Genomic DNA, 21,355 nt, shown 5'->3' with positions numbered 1-21,355 from the left:
GGCCGCCTCCTCTCCCAGACCCGCTCCAAGGCGTACCCCCGCCTTACCCGCCCACGGTCTCCCTCCTCCCCCAGTCTCTCTTCGCCACAGCCCCCGGCCCACCAAACAAATCCTCCGACTTCAAAGCGCCTTTGAAGCCGCGCGCCCGGCCCGAGGGCAGGGGACTTCGCCCCTGGGCGGGGGCGGGGAGGGGGCAAGTAACTGGAGGTCCCCCGGCTCGCCGCCTCGGACTCTGCCACTCCTTCCACCCGTCCCAGCGCCGCTAGCGCGACCCGGGACCCCGCGAGGCGGGCCGTCCCACCAGCGGCGCCGCCGGGAGCCGAGCCCAGGCCGAGGGGAGCGGCCCGCGAGCCCCCTCAGCCCAGCGGGGAGCCCTCGGGGGCGGGGGCCGCACAAAGCCCTATTGTGGCTTGGGGATGGCCGCCCACAGAGTGGCTTTTGTTCTTCCGCTGACTCGGTGGCGGGCACGACTGATTGCAGGCCCGAGATCGGGGGTTGGGTTACGTGCCAGGCTGGGTCCACCCGCCGGGAGCCGCACCATGGCCCGGCTGGGGCCACGCAGTAGCCGGTGGTGCCCGCTCTCGGGTCGGGTCACTGCCCTGGCCAAGGTCCGCTGGTGCGGAGTCCGAGAAAGGACGCGGGCAGGGACCACACTGCCTCCACCTTCCCAACTCTGCAGAGAGCACTGCGCGGTCAAAACGTGAACTCAGCGGGAGGGCCTGGCTCACCAAGTTTGTTTTATTTTGTTTTGTTTTTGTTTTTTTTACCACAGGCATACTGTGCAAACGTGCACAATAGAATGCCCTCGGGGAGTCCCCAACTTGCTAAGGAAAAACCCTGTGGCCCACCCTTCGTCCTTCCTCTTCCCCTTTTTTCACCAGGACAGTATTTCAAATCAAACTTTTATTTATTAAATAATAGTAATAAAAAAAAGACTCCATGAGGGCATGATCCCTTCCCTTCCACAATATTACCCTCTCCCCAAGCTCCAGGGGCTTTTACCCTTTAACTTGGGGCCTTGAGGGAGCAGGGGATAGAAAAGAAGGATCCAGAGTCACAGGAAAGGCATTCAAAGGCACAAGGCGGCTTTAAAAGTCACTGGATGTGGAGGTGGGAGCATCCAAAGTCCCAGGTAGGGGGCCTGTCGATGCACCCCTAAATCAGTTTTGCTCTATAATTTCTTCTTTCTCATGGCTTCTAGGCACCAGGCCTAACAGAGTGCCTTGCACATAGTAGGCGTGATGTATTTGAATCGGATCCCAGAGAAAGCCTTCCTCACCTTCAGGAGAAGCAACTTTAAACCAATGTCCTCCTCCTGTTAGGTGGGCTTCCCCAAGAGAGCAGGTCTAAGATGGCAGCCACAAACTCTCTATAACCATGGCAACAGGAGATTAGCCTGATGGGGTCATGGTGTCTGAGGGAGGGGCCGTGGGAAGAACTTGCTCTGGGATCAAGGGAGCTGGGGTACATTCCAGTCCTTCTCCCCTCCATAGGACTTGTGGTTTCACAGCTTCTGGCTGGGGCTGGGGGGTATTAGGGATCCCCTAATTGAGAGATACCCCCATCGACTCTTTAACAGAGCTCTAGCTTACCAACTGTATTAGCAGAGACTCCATTAAAGAGAAGCCCCATTAACTGAGACCCTGATGATAGAAATTCTATTAACAAGATCTCCACTAACACTTCGTTTATACAGAGATGCATTTGACTAGAATTTCCTTAGCAGAAATGGACCCCCTTCCCTCCCCAGCTTACTTTACATGACCCATCATAACTTAGATAAATAGAATTATTATTATTACTATTCATTACTCTTGGTACATAGAGGTTAAATACACAGACCTGGAAGCGGTGTCCCTGACCCTGGGGTCACCCCGTCTTTGGGATCAGATCCCCACTGGTCTGTCCCCCTCTTGGCACCCTGCTCCCTGACAGGTCATTAACCTCAATCCCCTTAAACTCTGGTACCTAACGAAGGGGCCACCAGGGGGCAATAAATTATCATTATCATCATCATTGTGTTTGGAAAAAGGAAGAAGGCTCTGGAGAATGGAAAGCAGTGGAGTAAGAAGTTGGGAAGACTGGAGTCTGGAAGCTGAGGGATAGAGGTACATAAGCTTGGGAAGCCAAAAGGATGCGTGTTAATGAGATGGAGAAATAAAGAATTGGGAGCCCAAGTGGAAGGAAAATGAGATGTCACAAGAGTAGGGGAGAGAGGCTGTGAGCAGAAGCAAGGGCAGAGCTCAGGAAGCCGGAGCGCAGGGCTCAGGCACAAGGGAAGGGTCTGGAATGAGTGTCTGCAGAAAGCCAGGCTTATAGAGAAGGGAGGAGGTGAGCTGAGGAGGCAGGGCAGGGCACAGATGGAGAGATCCCAAAAGGGCAGCATGGGGTGCATGGGGCAGAGGGGCTGAGGGGCAAGCAGTGGTCCACCGAACCAGCAGAGGCAGACAAGGCAGCCCTGGGGCTGGCACTGGAGACCCTGCCCCCAGCTCAGATCTCGAGCAGGTTGCTTTGCTCCGGGCTGCCTCCTGGGGCTTTCTCTTGGGGTGCTGGCGAGGCCGAAGGCCGAGGGGTCTGACTGGCCTCCTCTTCCCCTGCGCTGCGGCCCTCCCCCAGCTCCTTGGGGCCGCTGGGAGGCGGACCAGGGCCTGGCTCGCCGTGGGTGCGCTGGTGTTTGCTCAGGTGGTCGCTTCGGGTAAAGCGCTTGGAGCAGAGCAGGCAGGTGAACTTCTTCTCCCGGGTGTGAGTGCGCACGTGGCGCTCCAGCTCGTCCGAACGGGTGAACCTCTTGCCGCAGAAGAGCCAGTTGCAGACGAAGGGCCTCTCACCCGTGTGCCAGCGCAAGTGGGCCTTCAGGTGGGAGGCCTTGCCGTACACCTTGCCGCAGCCGGGGATGTGGCAGCTGTGGATGGGCTTCTTCCGCAGCCCGGCTGCTGCCGCCCCCAGCCGTTCCAGCTCCTGGCAGTTGGGGCAGTCACAGGAGGAGCGCCCTGCCCCACTGCCCCCATATCCACCATTGCCCCCAGTGCCTGCACCCCTTGGGGGTTTGGCTCCACCGCTCCCCTCCAGCTGCCCACTAGTGCCCACAGCCTTTGGTTTATAGACATCCTGGGGCAGAACATGTTGGGGCCCTGGTTGCAGGAGGTGGGGAGCTGGGTAGGGGGCTGGATTAAGGGGGGCAAAGTCGGATGGGTAGGTGGGCAGCTGAGGGTTCAGCGGAGGCTGAGCAGGGCCGGTGGACAGTGTCCCTTGCAGCCCATCACCCTGGCCCTGACCACCACCTAGCCAGTTGCCCCCAGGGTGCATGTCCCACCAAGGGGTAGGAGCATTGCCTGGGCCTGGTGAGATGCCCGCATGGATGCCTGCCTTGTACCAGGAGCCGTAGGGGTGTGCCATGTCCAGGGAGGTGTAGACGCTGGGCAGGCAGTCGGAAGAGCTGTGCCCTTTGGGCACTAGTAGCCCAGGGTCCTGGGTGCTTGTGGGCCCAGGGAATGAGTGGGAAAAAGGAGGGTAGTCATTAGCATAGCCCGTGGTGGGGGCTGGAGGACTGCCTGCAGGTGAGAGAAGCCCATTAGTGCTTGTAAAGGGGGCTGGGTAGGCATCCCCCATGGTTTTGGGGACTGAAAGGTCACTCCCCACAGAATATGGCTTCTTAGTGCCTGCTTTGCCCAGCGTTGTTGAGTCCCGCAGAGGGCTGGAGCCACCAAATTTGCTGCACGCTGCCGTCAGCATGGCCAGGGGGCTGGAGCCATAGTGAGCTTCCTCCTGTGGGGAAGGGAAGGGACAGAATGAGGAGCAAAGCTCTGCGGCTGACCCTAGAGATGTAGAGGAGAGTACAGAGGGGTGGGGGGGTGGGGGTGGCGTTGAAGAGGATGGAGCCAGGGGCAGAGCTAAGATGGAGCCCTGGAAGGAGGGCAGAGGCCCATTTGCAGCCTGCCCTAACCCAGGAGGCTCGGTGTTGGGTTGCTACGGGTAAGCACACGGTCTGTTAGGAACAGAAGACTGGTCTGAAATGGCTGTGAGAAGAGCTGGGGATAAAACCAACACCTGCGTGAGATGAGAATTTGGGATCCTGATCCCTGGACGTGGGTTTAGAGTACAGACCATGGTCAGGGGCTGGGAGAGGAAAGATGAGGCGCCAAGAACAGCACAGGGAGAAGGCAGAATATCAGGGGACTGTAGTTGCCCCCATTCCAGATTTTCTCAATTTCACCCTACTTTCCACTTCCTGCCTCTGCTCCAGCTACCCCGACTGCAGCAGCAGCTGGTCTCCCTGAGGTCGGGTCCTTGGGTCCCTGGTAAGGAATCTCTTGGCAGAGACTGAGACTGGAGAGCAAGAGGAAGTGCCGGCAGAGATACTGGGACATTGACAGGGAGCAGGGCTGCCGCCAAACCAGGACTGTGGCTGAGGCAAGAAGGCCTTTTAGGTGGGTAGTGGGCACCTCCTGCTTTGTGGTGCCAGCTGGAGGGCTAGAAAAGCCCGAAATCCTCATGCCACTCCAAGGCGGGGAACTGGCATGGCTAAAATGCTGGCTCGGAGCCACATCCCTACGTGCCTCAGTGTCCCCTAACATGTGGCCCATGAAGCTGCTCTCTCTTCATCCTTCTAGCTCAGTGAGTGAGGGAAGACGTGTACGTATATGCAGGGCACGGGGGTCTTTTAGAATGCCCCCTGTGCTGCTTCTGCTGCCAGGGAAGAAGCCGGCCCAACCACCCTTGAGACAGGAGCTCACGGTCCCCTGTCTGGGTCAGCCTCAGGACCTCCCAGGAGGAGATGCGCTCCAGAATTCCTGTCCAAGACAGGCATCCATTACCGAGACTCCTACCCCCCTCCCCCAAAAAAAGATGCTCTCAAAAACTGACCCCATAATTTTTGTGCCCATCTCCTAGCAACCCAGTGTCCTGATTGGGGTCCTCAAAAGCTGCTGTGCCTGTGCTTTCCCAGTAAAGCTGAGAAAGAACCCAAGAACCCAGGGTTCCCAGACCTGCCCGGTAGCTCCTGGCATTCTGGGGGGCGGTGTGTTATACCAATCCTAGACATAGGTCCGGGGAGCACTGTGTCCTGTCCTCACTCCTGCACTGCTCCCCACACCCAATTACCCATTATCTCTGAGGTCCTGCTGACTCCATAGTCTCCCAAATTTGAGCCACCGAAAGCTTTCCCCAATCTCACCATAGTAAATCCCCAGGGTCCCTCCCAGCCAGGGTTTCCCTGGAGCCGCTGACCTTCCATGCAGGGTAGCGGGTGGGGCAGGAATCAAATCCTAGCAGAAAGGAGAGGAAGAAACACTGAGTTTGACAGAGACCCAGAGATACAGGGAGCAAAGGACCCAGAGCAGAGTTAGGGGCTGACATAAAAGCCCCACTGGAACAGAGAAAGGGAACAGACAGGGAAAACTGACATGAAGCAGCAGGAAGGGGCAGGGACCCCAAGGAACAGAAAGGTCAAAGAACAAAAGGGAGGGACAGAGAGGAAAACAGAATGAACAAAAAAGGGGAAGTGATAGAAGACACTGGGATCGGGAAGCAGAGGAAACAGGAAAGGAAAGGAAGTGGGGGGAAGGTGGAGGAAGAAGGCAAACTTCCTACCTAAGAGAAAACTACTGTGGTGCTGGGCCCCAGAAAACCCCCAGACCAGTTACTCCTCCCCCTCCTCCCCCCTGGCTGCCCCCTCCCCCTCTGCCCAGCCCTGCCCGGCTCCGTTGGTTTCCCTGCGGTCGGTTTATTTTTAAAAACGCCGACGCGGTCCCCCCGCCAGCCCGGCCCTCACACTGTGGCCACAGGGGCCTCAGCCAAGCCTAGGGACCCCACCCAGCTGTGGGGAGGGAAGGAGGGGTGAGAGGAGGCAGCTAGCCCCATGCCAACAAGAGACCCCAGGCTTGGGAAGGGGAGGCCCCCAGGGCCCCTGAGGGCAGGAAAAGGAAAGCAAGGCAAGAGACCCCTCAGCAGGCTGCACTGGAGGCTGAGAGTAAGCCCAGGGCTGAGCTTCACCACAGCCTCAGTTTCCTTCTCTTGCTGATTGCTCACTCCTGAGAAGTGGGAAGGGTTCCTAGTTAAGGGCGCTTAGTGTGCTCCCCGTTTACAGTCAAATATATTACCTTCCCAAGACCCACGAGTCCAGCCTTCCAGTTGTTTTTTCCCCAATCTCCACTCCACCATCCATTTAAGGAAAACAAAAAACAAAAATCAGGCTTAAAATCCCGAAGGGGGAGTCTATGATGAAAGAACAGGACAGGGACTGAGAGATCCCAGCTCTCTCACTCACATGGGAAGCAGAAGAAGGGGGTCTGGTGTTTCCAGGGAGCTCCTGGTTGCTAGCCTAACCCCCCACTAGAAACACCCACTGTACAGCTGAGGGCTGACAGGCCATAGGTGCTGAGCACCCAAGTTCCAGTTTCCAGTTCTCATCTTTTTCAGCCTCCTCCCAAATTTCTTATCTCGCCCAGCTTCCTACTTCTCCAGTCCCACCTAGCCAGCCCCCCACTTCTCCCTCTTCCCTGTTCTCCTATATCTCACCTAGCCCAGGTGACCCTCCCATCAAGCAGCAGCTGCTCCCCTCTTAATCCCAAGTTCTTCCTGCAGCCAGAGAGCCAGTTCATTCCAGGCAGAGGGATTCTGGGTGGTGGTGGTGGTGGTAGAGGTAGCTGGGGAGTCCGCGTGCCTGAAAAAAGCTAGGTGAAAGAGATGGGGGGCCTGCAGCGTCTTTGTGTTGGGGGCATCTCTAGCTTACAGGGAGTGAGGGCACATGAAATCCCAGTTTCCTTGACACACTCCTCTTGCCAAGTGCCACCAGGTTCCCTTGTCCTTTCAGCAGGCCCCCGGGCCAGCCCCACCCCCAGACACCAGTGCCACGCTGGCAACTCTGGCAAGATGCCCACCCCCACTGACACTGCCCCTGCCCTGGAGGAGCCAGGATTTCCATGCACCTTTTTCCTCCAACTTCCTCAAGACCACAGCGTTTCAATGATGACTCATATAAAGTCCATTGGGGAGATGGCACGGTGTGCAATCTGCCCCCATGGCAGCCAGGGGTGGAGTCCCCACGACCTGGGGACCCCTGACTGCATACAGAGCAGTGACAAGGGACAGAGTGCACACCCCACTGGTTTGCATGGCATTCCCTCCAACTCAATCACAAACTCGCTCTGTCTCACAGCCTTACAAATACACCATTCCTCACGTAGAGTATGAGACGCTCAGCTAGCACAGCTCGCACACCTGTATTCTCACAAAGCCAGAGGCGTGCATGCACAGTGATTTATACTCGAACGCTTACACTCAGGCAATGAACACAGGCGTCAAAAGGCTCCCACCCACCTCACACCTCCTCTCTCCTGTGGGCTGAATGACTCTGCTTCCTGTTTGACCCATCACCCCTGGGACGTGAGCTGGGGCACCGGGAACAGAGACGGGGGCTTCTGAGGGACCCAAGAAGAGGGAAGGCTCAAGGCTGCCAACGGGGCTGGTATTGAGGGAGGGCTCTCTGACACCCAGTTCCTGCAGAGGAGCCCAGAGAGCAGGACGGAGATGGAGACAGAGAAACAGAGTCAGGGACCTAGCAGCCCGGAGAACTCGGGACATTAAGACAGGCTCGGACCAGCTGTGAGTCCCTCACTTCCAATCTCCCTCCCAGGTCTCCTCCAGTTATGCACCTTGGGACCCCCAGAAGCCCTGGTGGACTCAGTGATTTCTCCAGGTCCCAAACCCTGACCTCCCGGGTATCCTAGTTCTCTCCAACCCCAGAGCCAGAAGCAAGGGATGCTGGGGTCCCAGTCTGGAAGGGAAGTGGCCCAGTCCGCCCTGGAGCCTCCCACTCCCAAAATAGAGCTGAGTTTGTCTTTGGCTGAAAGCTAAATATTTGTGAGCTGGGCAGGCGGCCTCAGACCCTGTCCCTCCCCCTTGGTTCCCTCTCAGGCCTGGGCTCGGTTCCCCTGGCCAGCCCCCCCACATGCACAGGACTGCCCTTCTTCCTTCTCTCCTAGCCTACCTCCTCTCCTGCACACACCAGCCTGGAGTCCCAGCCCCCTACCCACACACAAACCAGGCAAGACGCTGGCCTAGGATTCCCAGCAGACGGCACCCCCAAAGGATTCTCCCCAGTTGCTCCTCCGTGCTCACCCAAGCTGTCCTCTCCATCTCCTGTCTATCCCCGTCTGCCACCAGCTTTTTGGTCTCCCACCTCTCTCACCATACTCCCCTTCTCTTCTCCCTCCTCTCTCCATCCCTTTTTCCTCCTCGGAGTTGGTGTGCTCGGCCGACCCTAGGGGTCCATGCTTTCTCACTGAGTCCCCTCTCACCTTCCTTGAACCATGCTGACCCCTCCCTGGTCCTGCTCCCTTCTCCCCTTTCTCCTGCCCTCTGCTCCTCTCTCTTCTGCTTCCCCCCCCCCCCACGCACCCTACTCCTCTTTCCTCACCAGAGGGATCCCTGGAAGTGACAAGCCCCACAGCAACGGCCTATGTGAGTTGAGGGGTGGGTGGGCAGGGACTGGGGCCGTTGAGACTGTGGCTAGTTTCCTGGGGGGAGGAGGAGCAGTTACCTCAAGCAGGGAGGACGCCATCCTGAGGCTGGGGAACGGGTCCCAAGGAGCCAGGCAGATGGAGAGAGCTGAGCCGGAGAGAGGGAGAGGGGAGAGGGAGGGAGAATGGGAGAATGGGAGAGAAGAGATCTAAAGTTAGAAGGGACTGTGGGGGGGGGGGCTTGGGGGGGCTGCTCTCTGTCTGTAGGGATCCACCCTCTAATTACAGCTTTCCCAGCGGAGAAGGCTCCAGATCCAATGAGGAGGGCGAGAGAGGGAGGCAGAGGGTCCAAATTTCCTGCTCCATTTGCTAAGCTCCCCAAAGAAGGGATCTGGGAGGGAGAGGAGAAAAGGGGGCACCCAGTGAAGGGGGTGGGAAGCAGAAAGGGGGGATAGGAACATGGGCAAGTTGTCAGGGTTTCCTTGGGGGTACTGAGAGGGGAAAGGTTAAAGGGATGGTGAACCCAAGTGTCCTATGTACCCCCAACAATCCTAGAGTCACGGGTGGGAACCCCTATCATGTACCTGGGGCGAATCTGGGGCTGGGTGTCCTGGGTCTCTCCTCTGGAGGTCTGGCAGTGAGGGTGAAGGCAGAGGATGGCCAGTGGGTCCTGGGAGGGATCCGCTCCCCTCCCAGGCCAGCTCCACGCCTGTCCCCACTCAAGCTCTGATCCTACGGTCCTACTCTGACTCCAGGGTCCTTGCTTGCTCGGCTGCTGCTGCTGCTGCTGCTGCTGCTGCTGCTGAGGCTGCCGCTGCTGCTGAGGCTGCCGCCGCCGCTGCCGCTGAGGAGAGGAGCAGGAGGGAAAAGGAACAAACCCCAAACCACTAATTAGAGATCCAGGGGGGGAGGACGGGGGACTGGGGACGACACTCACACAGAGAGACTGGAACACACTGACATACACACTCACGGACAGGCACAGGGATGATACATGCACACGTGCACACACACTGTACTGCCCACCCGGACACGGCCGCTGTCATGAATGAACAAACTCACACGCAGATGAGCCCAGTGACAGGGCTGGGCGCACCCTGGTTGGCCACGGAGATGCGTGCTTCCCAGGCACCCACCTCTGGAGCAGGAGAGCAGGGGATGCGTGTGCGTGCGCGCGCGCGCGTGGATGTTGCATGGCGTGGGAGGAAGGGCACGCTCTGGGGTGGAGGCTCCTGCTGCCCAGATGTGTGAGGTCACTGAGGTAGGCTCCAGAGCAAGGCCCAGAGGGAAGGGGTGGAGAGTGGGGGAGGGCTTGGCACAGGCTTGTGGGTTCCCCAGGCTTCCTCCCGACTCCCCTGTTTCGCTGCTGGGAAGGGATACCTAGGCCTACCTCATTTGATGAAAAAATTTAAGACAGGCAGGAGTGAGAGTATGGGTAGAAGGTCACTGGGTCAACTCATCCATGCCCAAGACTAGCCCCTTTGGATCGACCCCCAGCCACCCCTTTCCCCCCACCCCAGAAAAAAAGAAAGAAAAAGAAATACCCTAGCCTCCACCTTTCCTTGCCAGTTACCATCTGTGGGTCCCTCTTGGCCAAGGGTCTAATTGCCATCCTTTGATGGATAGTTCTTCTCAGGAGTGGTCATGCTTTCCTGGGAGGGAGTTCCTGGTTCCCTTTCTCATCGTCATTCCTCAGTTCCCTCTGCAGCAGGAAGAACTGAAGTTAGAGCTTAGGCAGGACTTCCCAACTTTGCCTTTCCATCATAATAGGGAAGAAGAGAAGTACTGTCATCCAGGTTGGGAGAAGGAAACCAAAAAAATCTAGTAACTGAAACATGGGCCCTGGGGTAAGTTTATTGGGAGAGAGGGCTGGGCAGCCAAGTAGTAGAACTGGCATTTCTCCCACAGAGGCGTCCAGCGAGCTGGGGTTGTTTCCCCAGCACACACCTCTCCCCGCCTCCCAGCCCTGCCTCTCAGGATTCTTTCCCACTCCTCTTCCTCCCCAACACAGTCCCCTCACTCGCTCTGTCAGGCTCTGAGTGCCCGCTTCTTTGCTCCTTTTGCTCTCCCAACTCTTCAGGGGAAAAGTGGGGAGAAGAAATGAGCAGATGCAGGTCCAGGGAGGGACAGCAGTCGAGGTCTAACCAGCAAGCAGGAGCGCAGTTCAGGGCAGGGCCCAGGAGTTCTGGAGTCCGGCCCCTTCATTTGATTTGAACCTTTTAAGCCCAATTTTGAGGAAAGGGTTAGGAGGGAGCCAGGGTGGCTGGCAGACAAAGGAGCAAAAGAAGCACCACAGAAAGATAGACAGACACAGAGCCACTGACATAATCCAAGAGAAGCAGAGGAGAAGCTGTGGAGTCTAAGAGGGAGGAGGAAGAGAACAGATGACCAGAGACTTGGCTTTCAAAGAGCAGAGAGCAGAAAAGCCTAAAAAGGAAAAGAAACAGGCCCTGAGGCACAAAGATGAGGAGGCAAGGGCTTCGAAGGACAGGGAAAATCGCTGGAGGCACGGCCAGGTCCGGAGGAGATGGAGGGTTAAGTGGCCAGGCAGGTGGGGGGGCGGGGATGGAGTAAAAATAGCCCATAATTGTGTCGGATGATTACACGGGCCACCCCACCCGTCTGCCCAAGAGGAAGTGCCCGTGGTGGGGCGTCCCGGTAACCTCGCAGTCTCCCCCTTGTGTATGGGGGGTGTCTGAACCTAAGTGCCAGATGGATTTCTGGGGCCCCCAGCTCAGAAGCTGGTTGGAAGACGGGGAAGCTTTGGAGAAATTAAGTCACCAGCAGCCGAAAAAGCCCAGACCAGTTATATCAGGCAGGAAACTGAGGCAAAGGAGAAAAGTCTAGATTCTAGAGAAGAGATGGCAGGTGAGAGAAAGGGCTGGGGCTCAGACAAGATTGGACGGGGTAAAGGCAACTGAAAGGGGAAAAGCGGACGGATGAAAAGAGAGGCAGGGTTGTGGGAAAAGATTGGGGGAGAAAGGGCCAACCTTCCCCACTCCCCTTACAGACTTGACACCCTAATCCTATCCAGAAAGGGGAAGATGTGTTCAAATCCCAAAGTGCTAGGGTAGGCAAAGGAGGAACAGGGGCCCAGGACAATGTGAGCTAGGGCCCCTGGCGTGTCAATCCCAGTATGACATTCCTTGGGCCCTGAGCCCCCCTGCCCAGAGGTCTGTGCCAGAGCCAGGCAGAGGGGCTGACAGAGCCCCAGCTGTCTTCCTCTCACCAGCTGCCTTCAGGCCTCTAGGTTCTGACTCTATATCCTTTTATACCCTTTTCCAAGATAGTCCTGCAGCCCAGCTGAGCCCCCCGTACTCCTGGTTCCCGTCCCCGGCTTCCTTCCCAGTGCCCTCAGGAGCGGAGGGCAGCAACTAGAAGCCCTGACCAAGGACCTGTCTCCACCCCCCAGACCTCCTTCTGCCCAGCCTCCCAGGGGGTGGGGCAGCCCGGGCAGAGGCGCCATGTGGCAGGGGCGGGTGGAGGCTGCGGCTCTGGTCCTTCCAGGATAAACCCCCTAGGCATCTGGTTTCTATCCACCACCCCCCACCACCCTGGGGGCCCCTCAGCCTCCGCCCATGGCCACCCAGACACTGAGCTCTGAGAGATGGATGCCCCTGAAGGAAGGGGTGGGATGGTGCCTCTCTGCTCTCCCAACCCCAGGATGGGCTGAACCACAAGGGACTGCTCCTGCCTTCCCTCCCCTGGGAGGATCAGGGTGGGATTTCCAGGTTAGATGGGGACTGAACCTGGAACCTGCTTCAGTTCTCTCTCACGGCTTTGGATCTTTTTGGAAAGGTCAGTAGGGGTGGAGAGAGCATGAAAACTGGGAAAAGTGGGAGACCTCTAACCTCTTCACTCCTCTGGGAAGTTACTTCCTTGCACACCCACTGCCCTCTGCCTTCTAACCCTTCCCGTTGTTGTTAAGGCTTGGCTACCCTAGAGAGAATCACCAGTGAACAATGAACACAGTCCTAAAATACAAAGATTGACACTTACTCACTTAATGAGTAACACCCTTGTACACATGCTGGGTAACGCACAATTCATACACACACACACGTACTATGCAGACATCCACATGGACACAAACTGATATATTCGTCCACTATACAGATGATGCTTACAATAAGACACTTATCCTAGGCCCAATCACAAAAACACACACACCAATATACATGCATACCTGAATGACGCCCGCATGGATACACACAGACTTGCTTCAATACACACATTTACACATATGGCAAATATCACATGCACGTATATATGCAGGCATATCATCCCTACTTCACAGAATTTGAGATCCCTGAGGTCTCCCAAGGGACATTTAAGAACCTCTCTTCCTACAAGAATCTGGAGATAAGGGTGGGGGCACTGCCAGTCCTACAAATTGTGGCCTGCAACTCCATTACCTCCAATGTACTTTTGGGGGATTTACTGATCTCTTACTCTCAACACCACTGGAATTTGGAGACCCAGATGCCCCCAGTGAATTCTGGGCCCTGGGGAACCCCGGCTTCTCAACTGCCACCCAGGCCCCCCCCTGCTCTGCGGCCCCGCTGACTCATCTCTCCCTCTGTGGAGCTCCCCAACCACAGGGGCCTGGAAAAGAAGCTTGGAAAGTTGCACTCACGTCCCGGGCCCCTGGTCTGGCCACTACCCCACCCCCACCCCCATGCACCCAGGCTCAGCCCTTGCCTCAGCAGAGACTCCAGGGACAGAGAACACAGAGGGGACAGGAAAGAAGAAGGCACCCAGAAACAAGAAAACAGAAAGACATAGGGGAAAACAGAGGGGGTGGTGATACAGATAAGAGACCTGGAGGGACAGCTGCTAATCTGGTTTAGTTCCAGGGAGACACATCAGAATCAGAAAGAGAAGTGCTATGGGAGGGTGAGGAAGAAGCAACGATGTAGAGGACAAAGAGGACAGTGGAAGGAAGGGGAAGACTGAAGGCCTGACTCAGGAACAAGGGAACCCATCCTGGGGAGTGTTCTCTCTTGTGGGTCAGCATTGAATTAAGACCTGGGTCATCCCCAGAAAAAGCTTCCTTGTAAAAAGCATATGCTGGAATCTGATACACGAACTACATGGTTCTGTGATGGTTAGGCTATTGTGTCAACTCGGCCAGGTAATTGTTTGTGCCCAGTTGTTTGGTCAAGCAAGCACTGGGCTAACTGTAATACAAGGGCATTTATGGACTTTAGTCGCCATTGACTTTACTGCAGTGGTAAGTCATAGATAGCTGATTACAATTACATCAGTCAGGGAGATTACCATCAGCAGTGAGTGATGCTTAACCCAATCAGTTGAATCCCTTAAAAGGGGAAGTGATTCCAGTATTGAGAGAGAATTTCCCAGCTTATCTTTGGATAGCCAGTATCTCCCAGAATTCGTCAAGAATCTTCATTGGACTTTCATTGGAGCTCCTGGCTGTGGCCTGCCTGTGGAACCTGGACTTGTGCATCCCCATGGCTGCATGAGAGACTGATAAATCTCTTACTATCAATGGATATTGCTTGTTGATTCTGTTTCCCTAGAGAACCCTGACTAATAAAGTGTCTTTTTAAGAAAAGATTTATTTATTCCGCCCCCCTTGTTGGTTGAGCTCACTGTGTCCATTTGTTATGTGCTCTCTGTGTCTGCTCCTCTTCTCTTTAGGAGGTACCGGGAACCGAACCTGGGACCTCACACATGGGAAGGAGGTGCCCAATTGCTTGAGCCACCTCTGCTCCCTGTTTTGTTGTGTCTCTCATGATGTTCCCTCTTTGCGTCATCTTGTTGCGTCAGCTTGCCACGCGAGCTCTCTGTCTTACTCATCTTCTCCAGGAGGCACTGGAACCGAACCAGGACCTCCCATGTGGTAGGGAGGTGCCCAAATGTTTGAGCCACATCCGCTTCCCTATTTGTGTCTTTAAATAAAAAAGACTCAAAAAAAAAAAAAAAAAAAAGGACAAAAATAATAAAACACCACCACCAAAAGGACAAAAATAATTTAAAAAATAAAAAAAGAGAACTTGGGTGATGGGGTCCTGATCATTCCTTCTATCTTGACAACCCAGGGGACTAGTCCTTCAAAATCTTGGAGATCCCTTTCCCATTTTCTCCAGCCTGATTCTTCTTTGGAGCACAGTTGTTTTGAGATGTGGAATGGACCTGAGAACATTCTTTCATTCAACAAGTGCACAGGAAGCACCTACTCCGAGGCAAGCACAAAGTGCTAGGCTTGGGCATGCCACATGAACAAACAGACCCAGCCTTTGGTCTCACAAACTAGCATCTAACATAAAAAGTGATGCCTGATAAGGACAAACTAGCAACTAACAAAAAAAGTGATAAGCATCTTGGTAGAATAAGTACTGGATGCTATAGGAGACAAGAGTGAATCTAAGCCAGTGTTGGGGGATCAAGGAAGACTTTCTAGAAGAAGAGATGACTAAATTTAGAGACTGAAGGATGAATAGGAGTTAGCCACGGCAAGAGAGGAGGAATGCCATAGGCAGGGGAAAGAGTATATGCAGAGCCCAGAGGCATAAAGGATGACTAGCACTTTGGAGGTGCTGAAAGTTTAGTGTAGTTGGAGCACAGAGAGTAAAGGCTGATGGAGAAGGTCTAAATCAGCTATGTAAGGAGTGATCTGGACTTGAACCTAAGGGCAATAGATGGGAATAGTTGTATATTAGAAAGATGATACGGACTACAGAAAGGAGAATGGAATAGTGGTTTAGAGTCAGGCAATTCTGGGCGAATCAGCCTTTTACTATGGTGTACGCTTGAGTAGGTTATTTAACCTTGGATACCTGAAATTCCTCTTCTGTAGAATGGGGATACATAATACATAAGCATTAAGGATTAGAAATGTGTGCAGAACTCAGGCACTTAGCAGTTGCTCCGTTAATGGTGCCTGTTAGCATTGTCATAGTTTGGAAAAGGGCAAAACTGGAGGCTAGACCAGCCTGTTGCAGCAGTCCGGGCAAGAGGTGAGATGTGGCTGGTAGCAGCAGAGGAGAAGTAGATGGAGGGGTGACACTGAGGCGCTAGTATGGAAGCAACATGGTAACTGATTGGATGTGGGAGGTGAGGGACAGGGAGGAGTCAGGGGTGTGTTTGTGCAGGTGCACACCCCGTGTTCCCAGATCTGAGAATGGCCCTTGACAGCCACTGGGTCTGGCCGACAGGGTGAAGGGGTGGCACTGGATCGAGGGCCTGGCCCCAGCCTCCCAGGAGGACTCCCTGGCCAGCACTCTGCCCTAACCCCTCCTTAACTATTTCCCTTGCTCACCCATTCCTGCCTCTCCCCAACCCCTCCTTCCTCCTCTTCTCCTCCCCTACCTAGGAATCCCTGTAAGTTCCGAAGCCCCTGAGGCCCTTTCCCCATCCTTTTTTCCACTACCCGGGTTAAATGAGAGTCCTGAGGGCTCAGCCACCACCACTACCTCCTCCTCTCCACCTGCGCTCAGTCGGACGCCCCCCACCCCGCCCCGGGTCTCAAAGCCCTGCCTGACAGTTTGGGGGGTCTGGGCAAGGGGAGCTCGGCCCTGGCTGCTGTCCGCACACGGACGGGTCGTGAGGCGGGGTCCGCGGGGAGAGCCGTCTCCGCCCACGCCGGACTCCGCGCCGCGGGAGCCCTGGCGGGCCCCGCGTGCCTCAGTGGCCCCGCGCCCCCGGGCGGCGGGGGGCGGGCCGGCCGGGGGGCGGGGCGCGGGCGGGGCCGGCCGGGCCGCGCGCCCGGGCAGGAGGCAGCTGCATATCTGCGGTCCCGACCACAATTGCTGGGAGTCGCGTCCCGGAGACTGGCGGCGCTGACTCTGCCCGCTGCGGCCGCCGCGCCGATTAGAGCCCGAGAGGGAGCGCCAGCCAGGGCGGGGGTGGGGGCGGGGGCGCCGGGGGAGCTCGTGCGCCCCTTGTCCCGCCGCCCCAGCCGGTGCCCCCAGCTGCCCAGCCTTGCCCTACAACGGCCTGCACCCAGGGTAGGAGTCCCGCCTCCCCAGCCCTGGCTTTCGCGGGGCCTGGGTCTAAGGCTGCCTCCTCCGGACCCTGCAGTGCCCGAGGTCTCCACGCCCCTCACAGCGCGTAGACCCCAGGCTCCCGGACTCCTGCTCCGGATCTCGCTTCCCTACGCCCGCCAAGAGGAGTCTGAGTCTTGGGGCGCCCTCGTTCCCTCATGCCCCCCGTTCCCCAGAAGCACCCTCTAGGCAAAAGCAGTTCCGAGCGGGGAAGAAAGGGGTCCGAGGCGCGAGAGGACTGGCAGTCGGGGGCCAGAGCACCCCCTGCCGGCCGGCTCCAGGCCCCCGCCCCTCCCCCCCAGCTGTGACCTCCAGCTGCGGTGGCTGGGAAGCGCTGGGCTCTTTGATCTGGGAGCGTGGCCGCCCCCTCCAGGCGCCCCATTAACTTCCATTATCTCAATTAGGCAGCCCTCCCAGTCCTGGATCCAAGCTTCAAAGCCCCCTCGGCGGGGAGCGGGAGGGGGCTGAATCCTATGCACCATTCCCCCCAAGGCATACCACTTTGAGACAAGACCCAGGTGTCCTGGTCCCCAGCTTGGGGGACACGGTAGCAGGACCAGAAAAAGAACCCCCAGGGGCCACCCAGATCCCTTAAACTTCCCTAGAAAGAGAACCAGCAAGGGGCTGGCTCCAGTCCTTCATTCGGTGATCTCGGCAGCAGTGCCCAGGCTCCTGGCTGACCTGAGCTTCTTATCAACCTCTCCTGCTTTATCCCGTGGAAAGTGGAGCCACTCTCCCCCGCCCCCCCAATCCTATCTCACCACCCCCTACCCCCTTCCCCCCTCCCTCCTGGAACGATTTCCGCTGGGGGAGCCAGAGCAGGGCCCAGCACAGTGGCCGCTTCCTGGAACATTTTCCTGTATCCGAAACCGCGGCTGCCTCCCCAGGGACCAACTGATCAAGGCCAGATGGGAGCAGGGATGGGGGAGAAGAAAGGGAGCCAGGCTCTCACCATCACCCCCTCCCAACGTGACTGTGCACCGCAGGGAGCCCCTGCCTCTACACACAAAGGCTGACACCGGCACACACCACGGGCCACAATCACAAACTCATGGGTACTCATGGTGACCCACACAGACCACAGGAGCCAGGGCTCAGAAAGAGACATGCAAAGTCACACAAACACATACAACACACACAGATGATCATACACTCCCTCCACCCAGCCCTAATGTCTCCTTGAGCCCTGGACCTTCCTTGCCAGATAAAGCAACCTTAGGAAGGAAAGAGTACTGGGGTAAGACATCAGGGAGACCTCAGCTAACAGAGGGTCAAGGGACAGATTGAGAGCTCTCAGGCTGCCTGTGTCCTGCCAGACAACACTCACCACTCCATCCACTGCTGGGGGACTTGCCAGGCCTGAAGCCTCTCTCCAGGATCCTGAGAAAGGGGGTAGAAGATTCTTGGGTGAGACCCCTGGGGTTCTACCCTCAGAGAAAGTTCTCTTTGCCCTGAGTTCATGTCTCCAGATTTCCTGGGATGAGTCATATGGTGTCCAGTGTGCTCACTCATGGCAGCCAAAGGACAAAGAGAGGGCAAGAACATGCAGCTGCAGATAGCTCAGGGAGCATGGTGGAGGAAGAGGAATGCTAGGCTGATTTCTGGGAATAGACGGAATCTGGGAGCTTGGGGTCCTGTGCGTGGCCTTGTGTGTTTTGTTTTTTTTTCAAATTTTTTAGGGTTTTCTATCATTTCTTTATTGGGACAGGGAGTGCTGTTCCCTGGCCTCTATGTACATACGCGTGTCCACATATGTTTACATGTAGACATGAGGACAGAGCTCAGGTGGGCAGGGAAGGTCAAGCTCTTTTTCAAGAGGGTATTAGAGACTGATTCCAGAAGATGGGTGACTGCTGAGGCTGCAGCCTCACCCACGTGGGAAACTGGCTCTGTTGGAGTGTCAGAGTGCCGCTGACAGCACTGGGTGCCCTGGGACTGGGTTAAGAGAAGCAGCCCTCCTTGGGCCCTTCTCTATGCCAGGCCTCTTAGAGGACAATCCTATGGTCCAGGTGATCCCCATACTCACTCCACTGGTACCACACTTCCAGGTGCTTATTCTGGATCTTCTCAAAGTGCATTGTAGATGATGAGGAAATCTACTTTCTGGGAGTTGGGGGCTGCCCTCCCTGTGGCCTCTCTCTTGACCACCATTCTCAGCTTCCTCTGATCTCCCTATCTGGGCCAGGGTGATTAAGAAAGAGGGGGTGGGGTCTGTGCCCCCAGCTCAGTCCATTCTTGAGCCTTATCCTCTTCTGCCTACTACCTTTCCAGTACAGGGACCTAATATTTAGCCCCCACACTTTTGCCACCTGCTAGAAAGGGTACAGATTTGTGCATGGATACAGTATGGGACAGAGCTATGGAAAAGTCATTGTGTCCTCTCTTCAGTCTTGTGGTGCAAACTTTTCCTTCTCTAGCTTTCCAGTGGAGGTTATACCTCAAGCCATCTTTACTCACCTGTCTAATGGCTTACCTCTCCAACTATCCAGAAGTTCTTTATTTGGTGTAAACCTCATTATTTTCTTCCTCTTTAGCCTACAACTTCTTACTCTAGCCCCAGTATAAGACAATTAATCAATTTAGTCGTCAATAGCATTTATTGAGTGCCCCCTGGGTGAAACACTATAAAGAACACGCTATATAAGACCCTCAGTCCTTGCTCTTTGGGAGCTTAACAGCCTGCTTAAGGAAACAGGATCGTTGTGAAAAAACTAAGGAGCATATTTGAAAGCACAGATGACCCACTTTACCTCTCAGTGCCTCTATTTCCTCATCTGAAAATAAAGGCATGTGGCTACATCTAATTGAGAACCACTGGCCGAAGAGATCCTTTGGATCTTGTTTGTGAATGCTAGCATGGGTCTTTAATAATGGAATTCATAAATTAAAAGCGTGTTAATAGGTTAAGCAAGAAAAGTCACATCACCAAGTCAATCAATGCTAAGAAGATATTTGATGAAATTGAAGATAGCCATTCTTAATAAAACCCATTTGAAAATAGGGGAACAGGATTCAACAAGTGGTGGAGATTATTAGTATTTCATTTCCTTCCAGCTCTGAAGTTCTAGGGTTTTGAGATCCTTTCTTGGAACTGAAATCAGATCTCTTGGAGGTGAGGAGTGGGGAGGGCGCTGTGAATTGCAAAGAGAAAAACAAAAGCTGCAGAGGCAGGCATTAGTCACCCAGCAAGACTGTGATGAGGGGGAGATGAGCTCCCAAGGGTCTTGACAACAGGCCAGTGTTTTACTTCAGATCAGAACAAAACAAAACAAAAAATACAAAACACATACACACAAAAAACATAAAAACAAACAAACATAAAATACCACCAACTAAGCTCCTATTATCTCCCTGGCACTATTTGGTCCCAAGGAAGAGGAAAACTAAAATGCAACCATTTCCCTTAAGCAGCCCTTGGCTAAATAGAGAACTGTAGACTCAGGTTAGGAAGAGTCTCTCTCTCTCTTTTTTTTTTTCCGCCTTCACTTTCTTTCTTTATTTTTTTAATGTTACATTAAAAAAATATGAGGTCCCCATATGCCCCCCACCCTCCTCACCCCACTCCTCCCCCCATAACAACAACCTCCTCCATCATCATGAGACATTCATTGCACTTGGTGAATACATCTCTGAGCACCGCTGCACCTCATGGTCAATGGTCCACACCACAGCCCACACTCTCCCACAGTCCACCCAGTGGCCATGGGAGGACATGCAATGTCCAGTAACTGTCCCTGCAGCATCGCCCAGGATAACTCCAACTCCTGAAAATGCCCCCACATCTCATCTCTTCCTCCCACTCCCTAACCACAGCAGCCACCATGGCCACTTTCTTCACTCCAATGCCACATTTTCTTCGATTGCTAACCACAATAGTTCATGAATAGAATATCAGTAAATCTACTCTAATCCATATTCTATTCCTCCATCCTGTGGACCTTGGAAGATTCTCTTTTTAAAAATGGGACCGTGTAGTAGGACCCAGGACACAGTATCCAGTTGTGTTTGGCACACAGGTCATCAAGGTGGGGACACTAAAATAAAAGGGAAATTTTGAGGAAAATAATTTGATGATCTGTATTTTTAAAAAAATGCTTAAAGTACCCATCATGACAGAAATCATACTTTTATGGTACTGCCTTCTTGTACTAATTTATTTTTTTCTTTGTTGTGTTGTTTTTTTAATTTTTAATTTTAATTTTATTTTCTTTGTATTTTATTTTTCATATTGTTTCTGTCTTGAAGTTCTCATGGTAGAAGTGTGCGCCATAATATTTTAAGAACTTCTCATCTTTAAGGATCTTAACTCCATCCAGTTCAGCTCATTGTGTTGGATTAGTAGGATTTTCTTGGGTGTGCTGTGAATGAAAAGGGATTCCAGAGAAAGAACCCTTGGGAGGAAGGGCACTGTGCAAATAACCTGCGGCCTTTTTTCAAACAAGACCTTCCCTAGATCTGCTTCTTTGGGTAAAGGTGGATGAGTAAGACCACTCAATACCACCAGGTGGCAGGAGTGAGCCGTTCAACCGATCCACCTATCATCCACTCTCCAGGATTTCCAGGCAGGTTGTATGGGTATCTGAGAGCAGCAGAGCACTGGCACTTTTCTGCAGGGGGCAGTGACAGAGAGCTGTCAGCTCTGAGCAAGTGCTGGGGCGGGAACGGGAAGAAGTCTCAGAGCGTTATGGTTTTGATTTTGCCCCTCCCCAGGGACAAAATCGCTGTTTATCCTGATTATTACCACCTGTCTACTTTCCATCCTTTCAGACATTCCCTGAGCCAGGTATGTGCTAGAAGTGTAGACTATAGCAGCTAACAGGAAATGTGCAGTCTAATAGAAGAGAGCTTGGTAAATAGCTGTACTCGAGTGTGACCCTGGGAGGCAGT

General features: G+C 54.6%; 1 protein-coding gene across 1 annotated transcript; it reads right to left on the bottom strand.

Annotated features, from left to right (window-relative positions):
* Nucleotides 1–888: 888 nt before the first annotated feature.
* On the bottom strand, nt 889–9,303 carry SP7 (Sp7 transcription factor). The gene is made up of 3 exons (XM_004467439.3): nt 9,044–9,303; nt 8,540–8,607; nt 889–3,765 (listed from the first exon to the last, which is right to left on the bottom strand). Exons 2-3 carry the CDS (start codon nt 8,558–8,560, stop codon nt 2,491–2,493), a joined length of 1,296 nt encoding a protein of 431 aa, XP_004467496.1. The 5' UTR covers nt 8,561–8,607; nt 9,044–9,303; the 3' UTR covers nt 889–2,490.
* Nucleotides 9,304–21,355: the final 12,052 nt, after the last annotated feature.

The sequence above is a fragment of the Dasypus novemcinctus genome, chromosome 12 (assembly GCF_030445035.2).
Source record: "Dasypus novemcinctus isolate mDasNov1 chromosome 12, mDasNov1.1.hap2, whole genome shotgun sequence".
Lineage (NCBI taxonomy): Eukaryota > Metazoa > Chordata > Mammalia > Cingulata > Dasypodidae > Dasypus > Dasypus novemcinctus.
The sequence above is the reverse complement of the archived record's forward strand: the minus strand, read 5'-3'. Positions and strand labels throughout refer to the sequence as shown.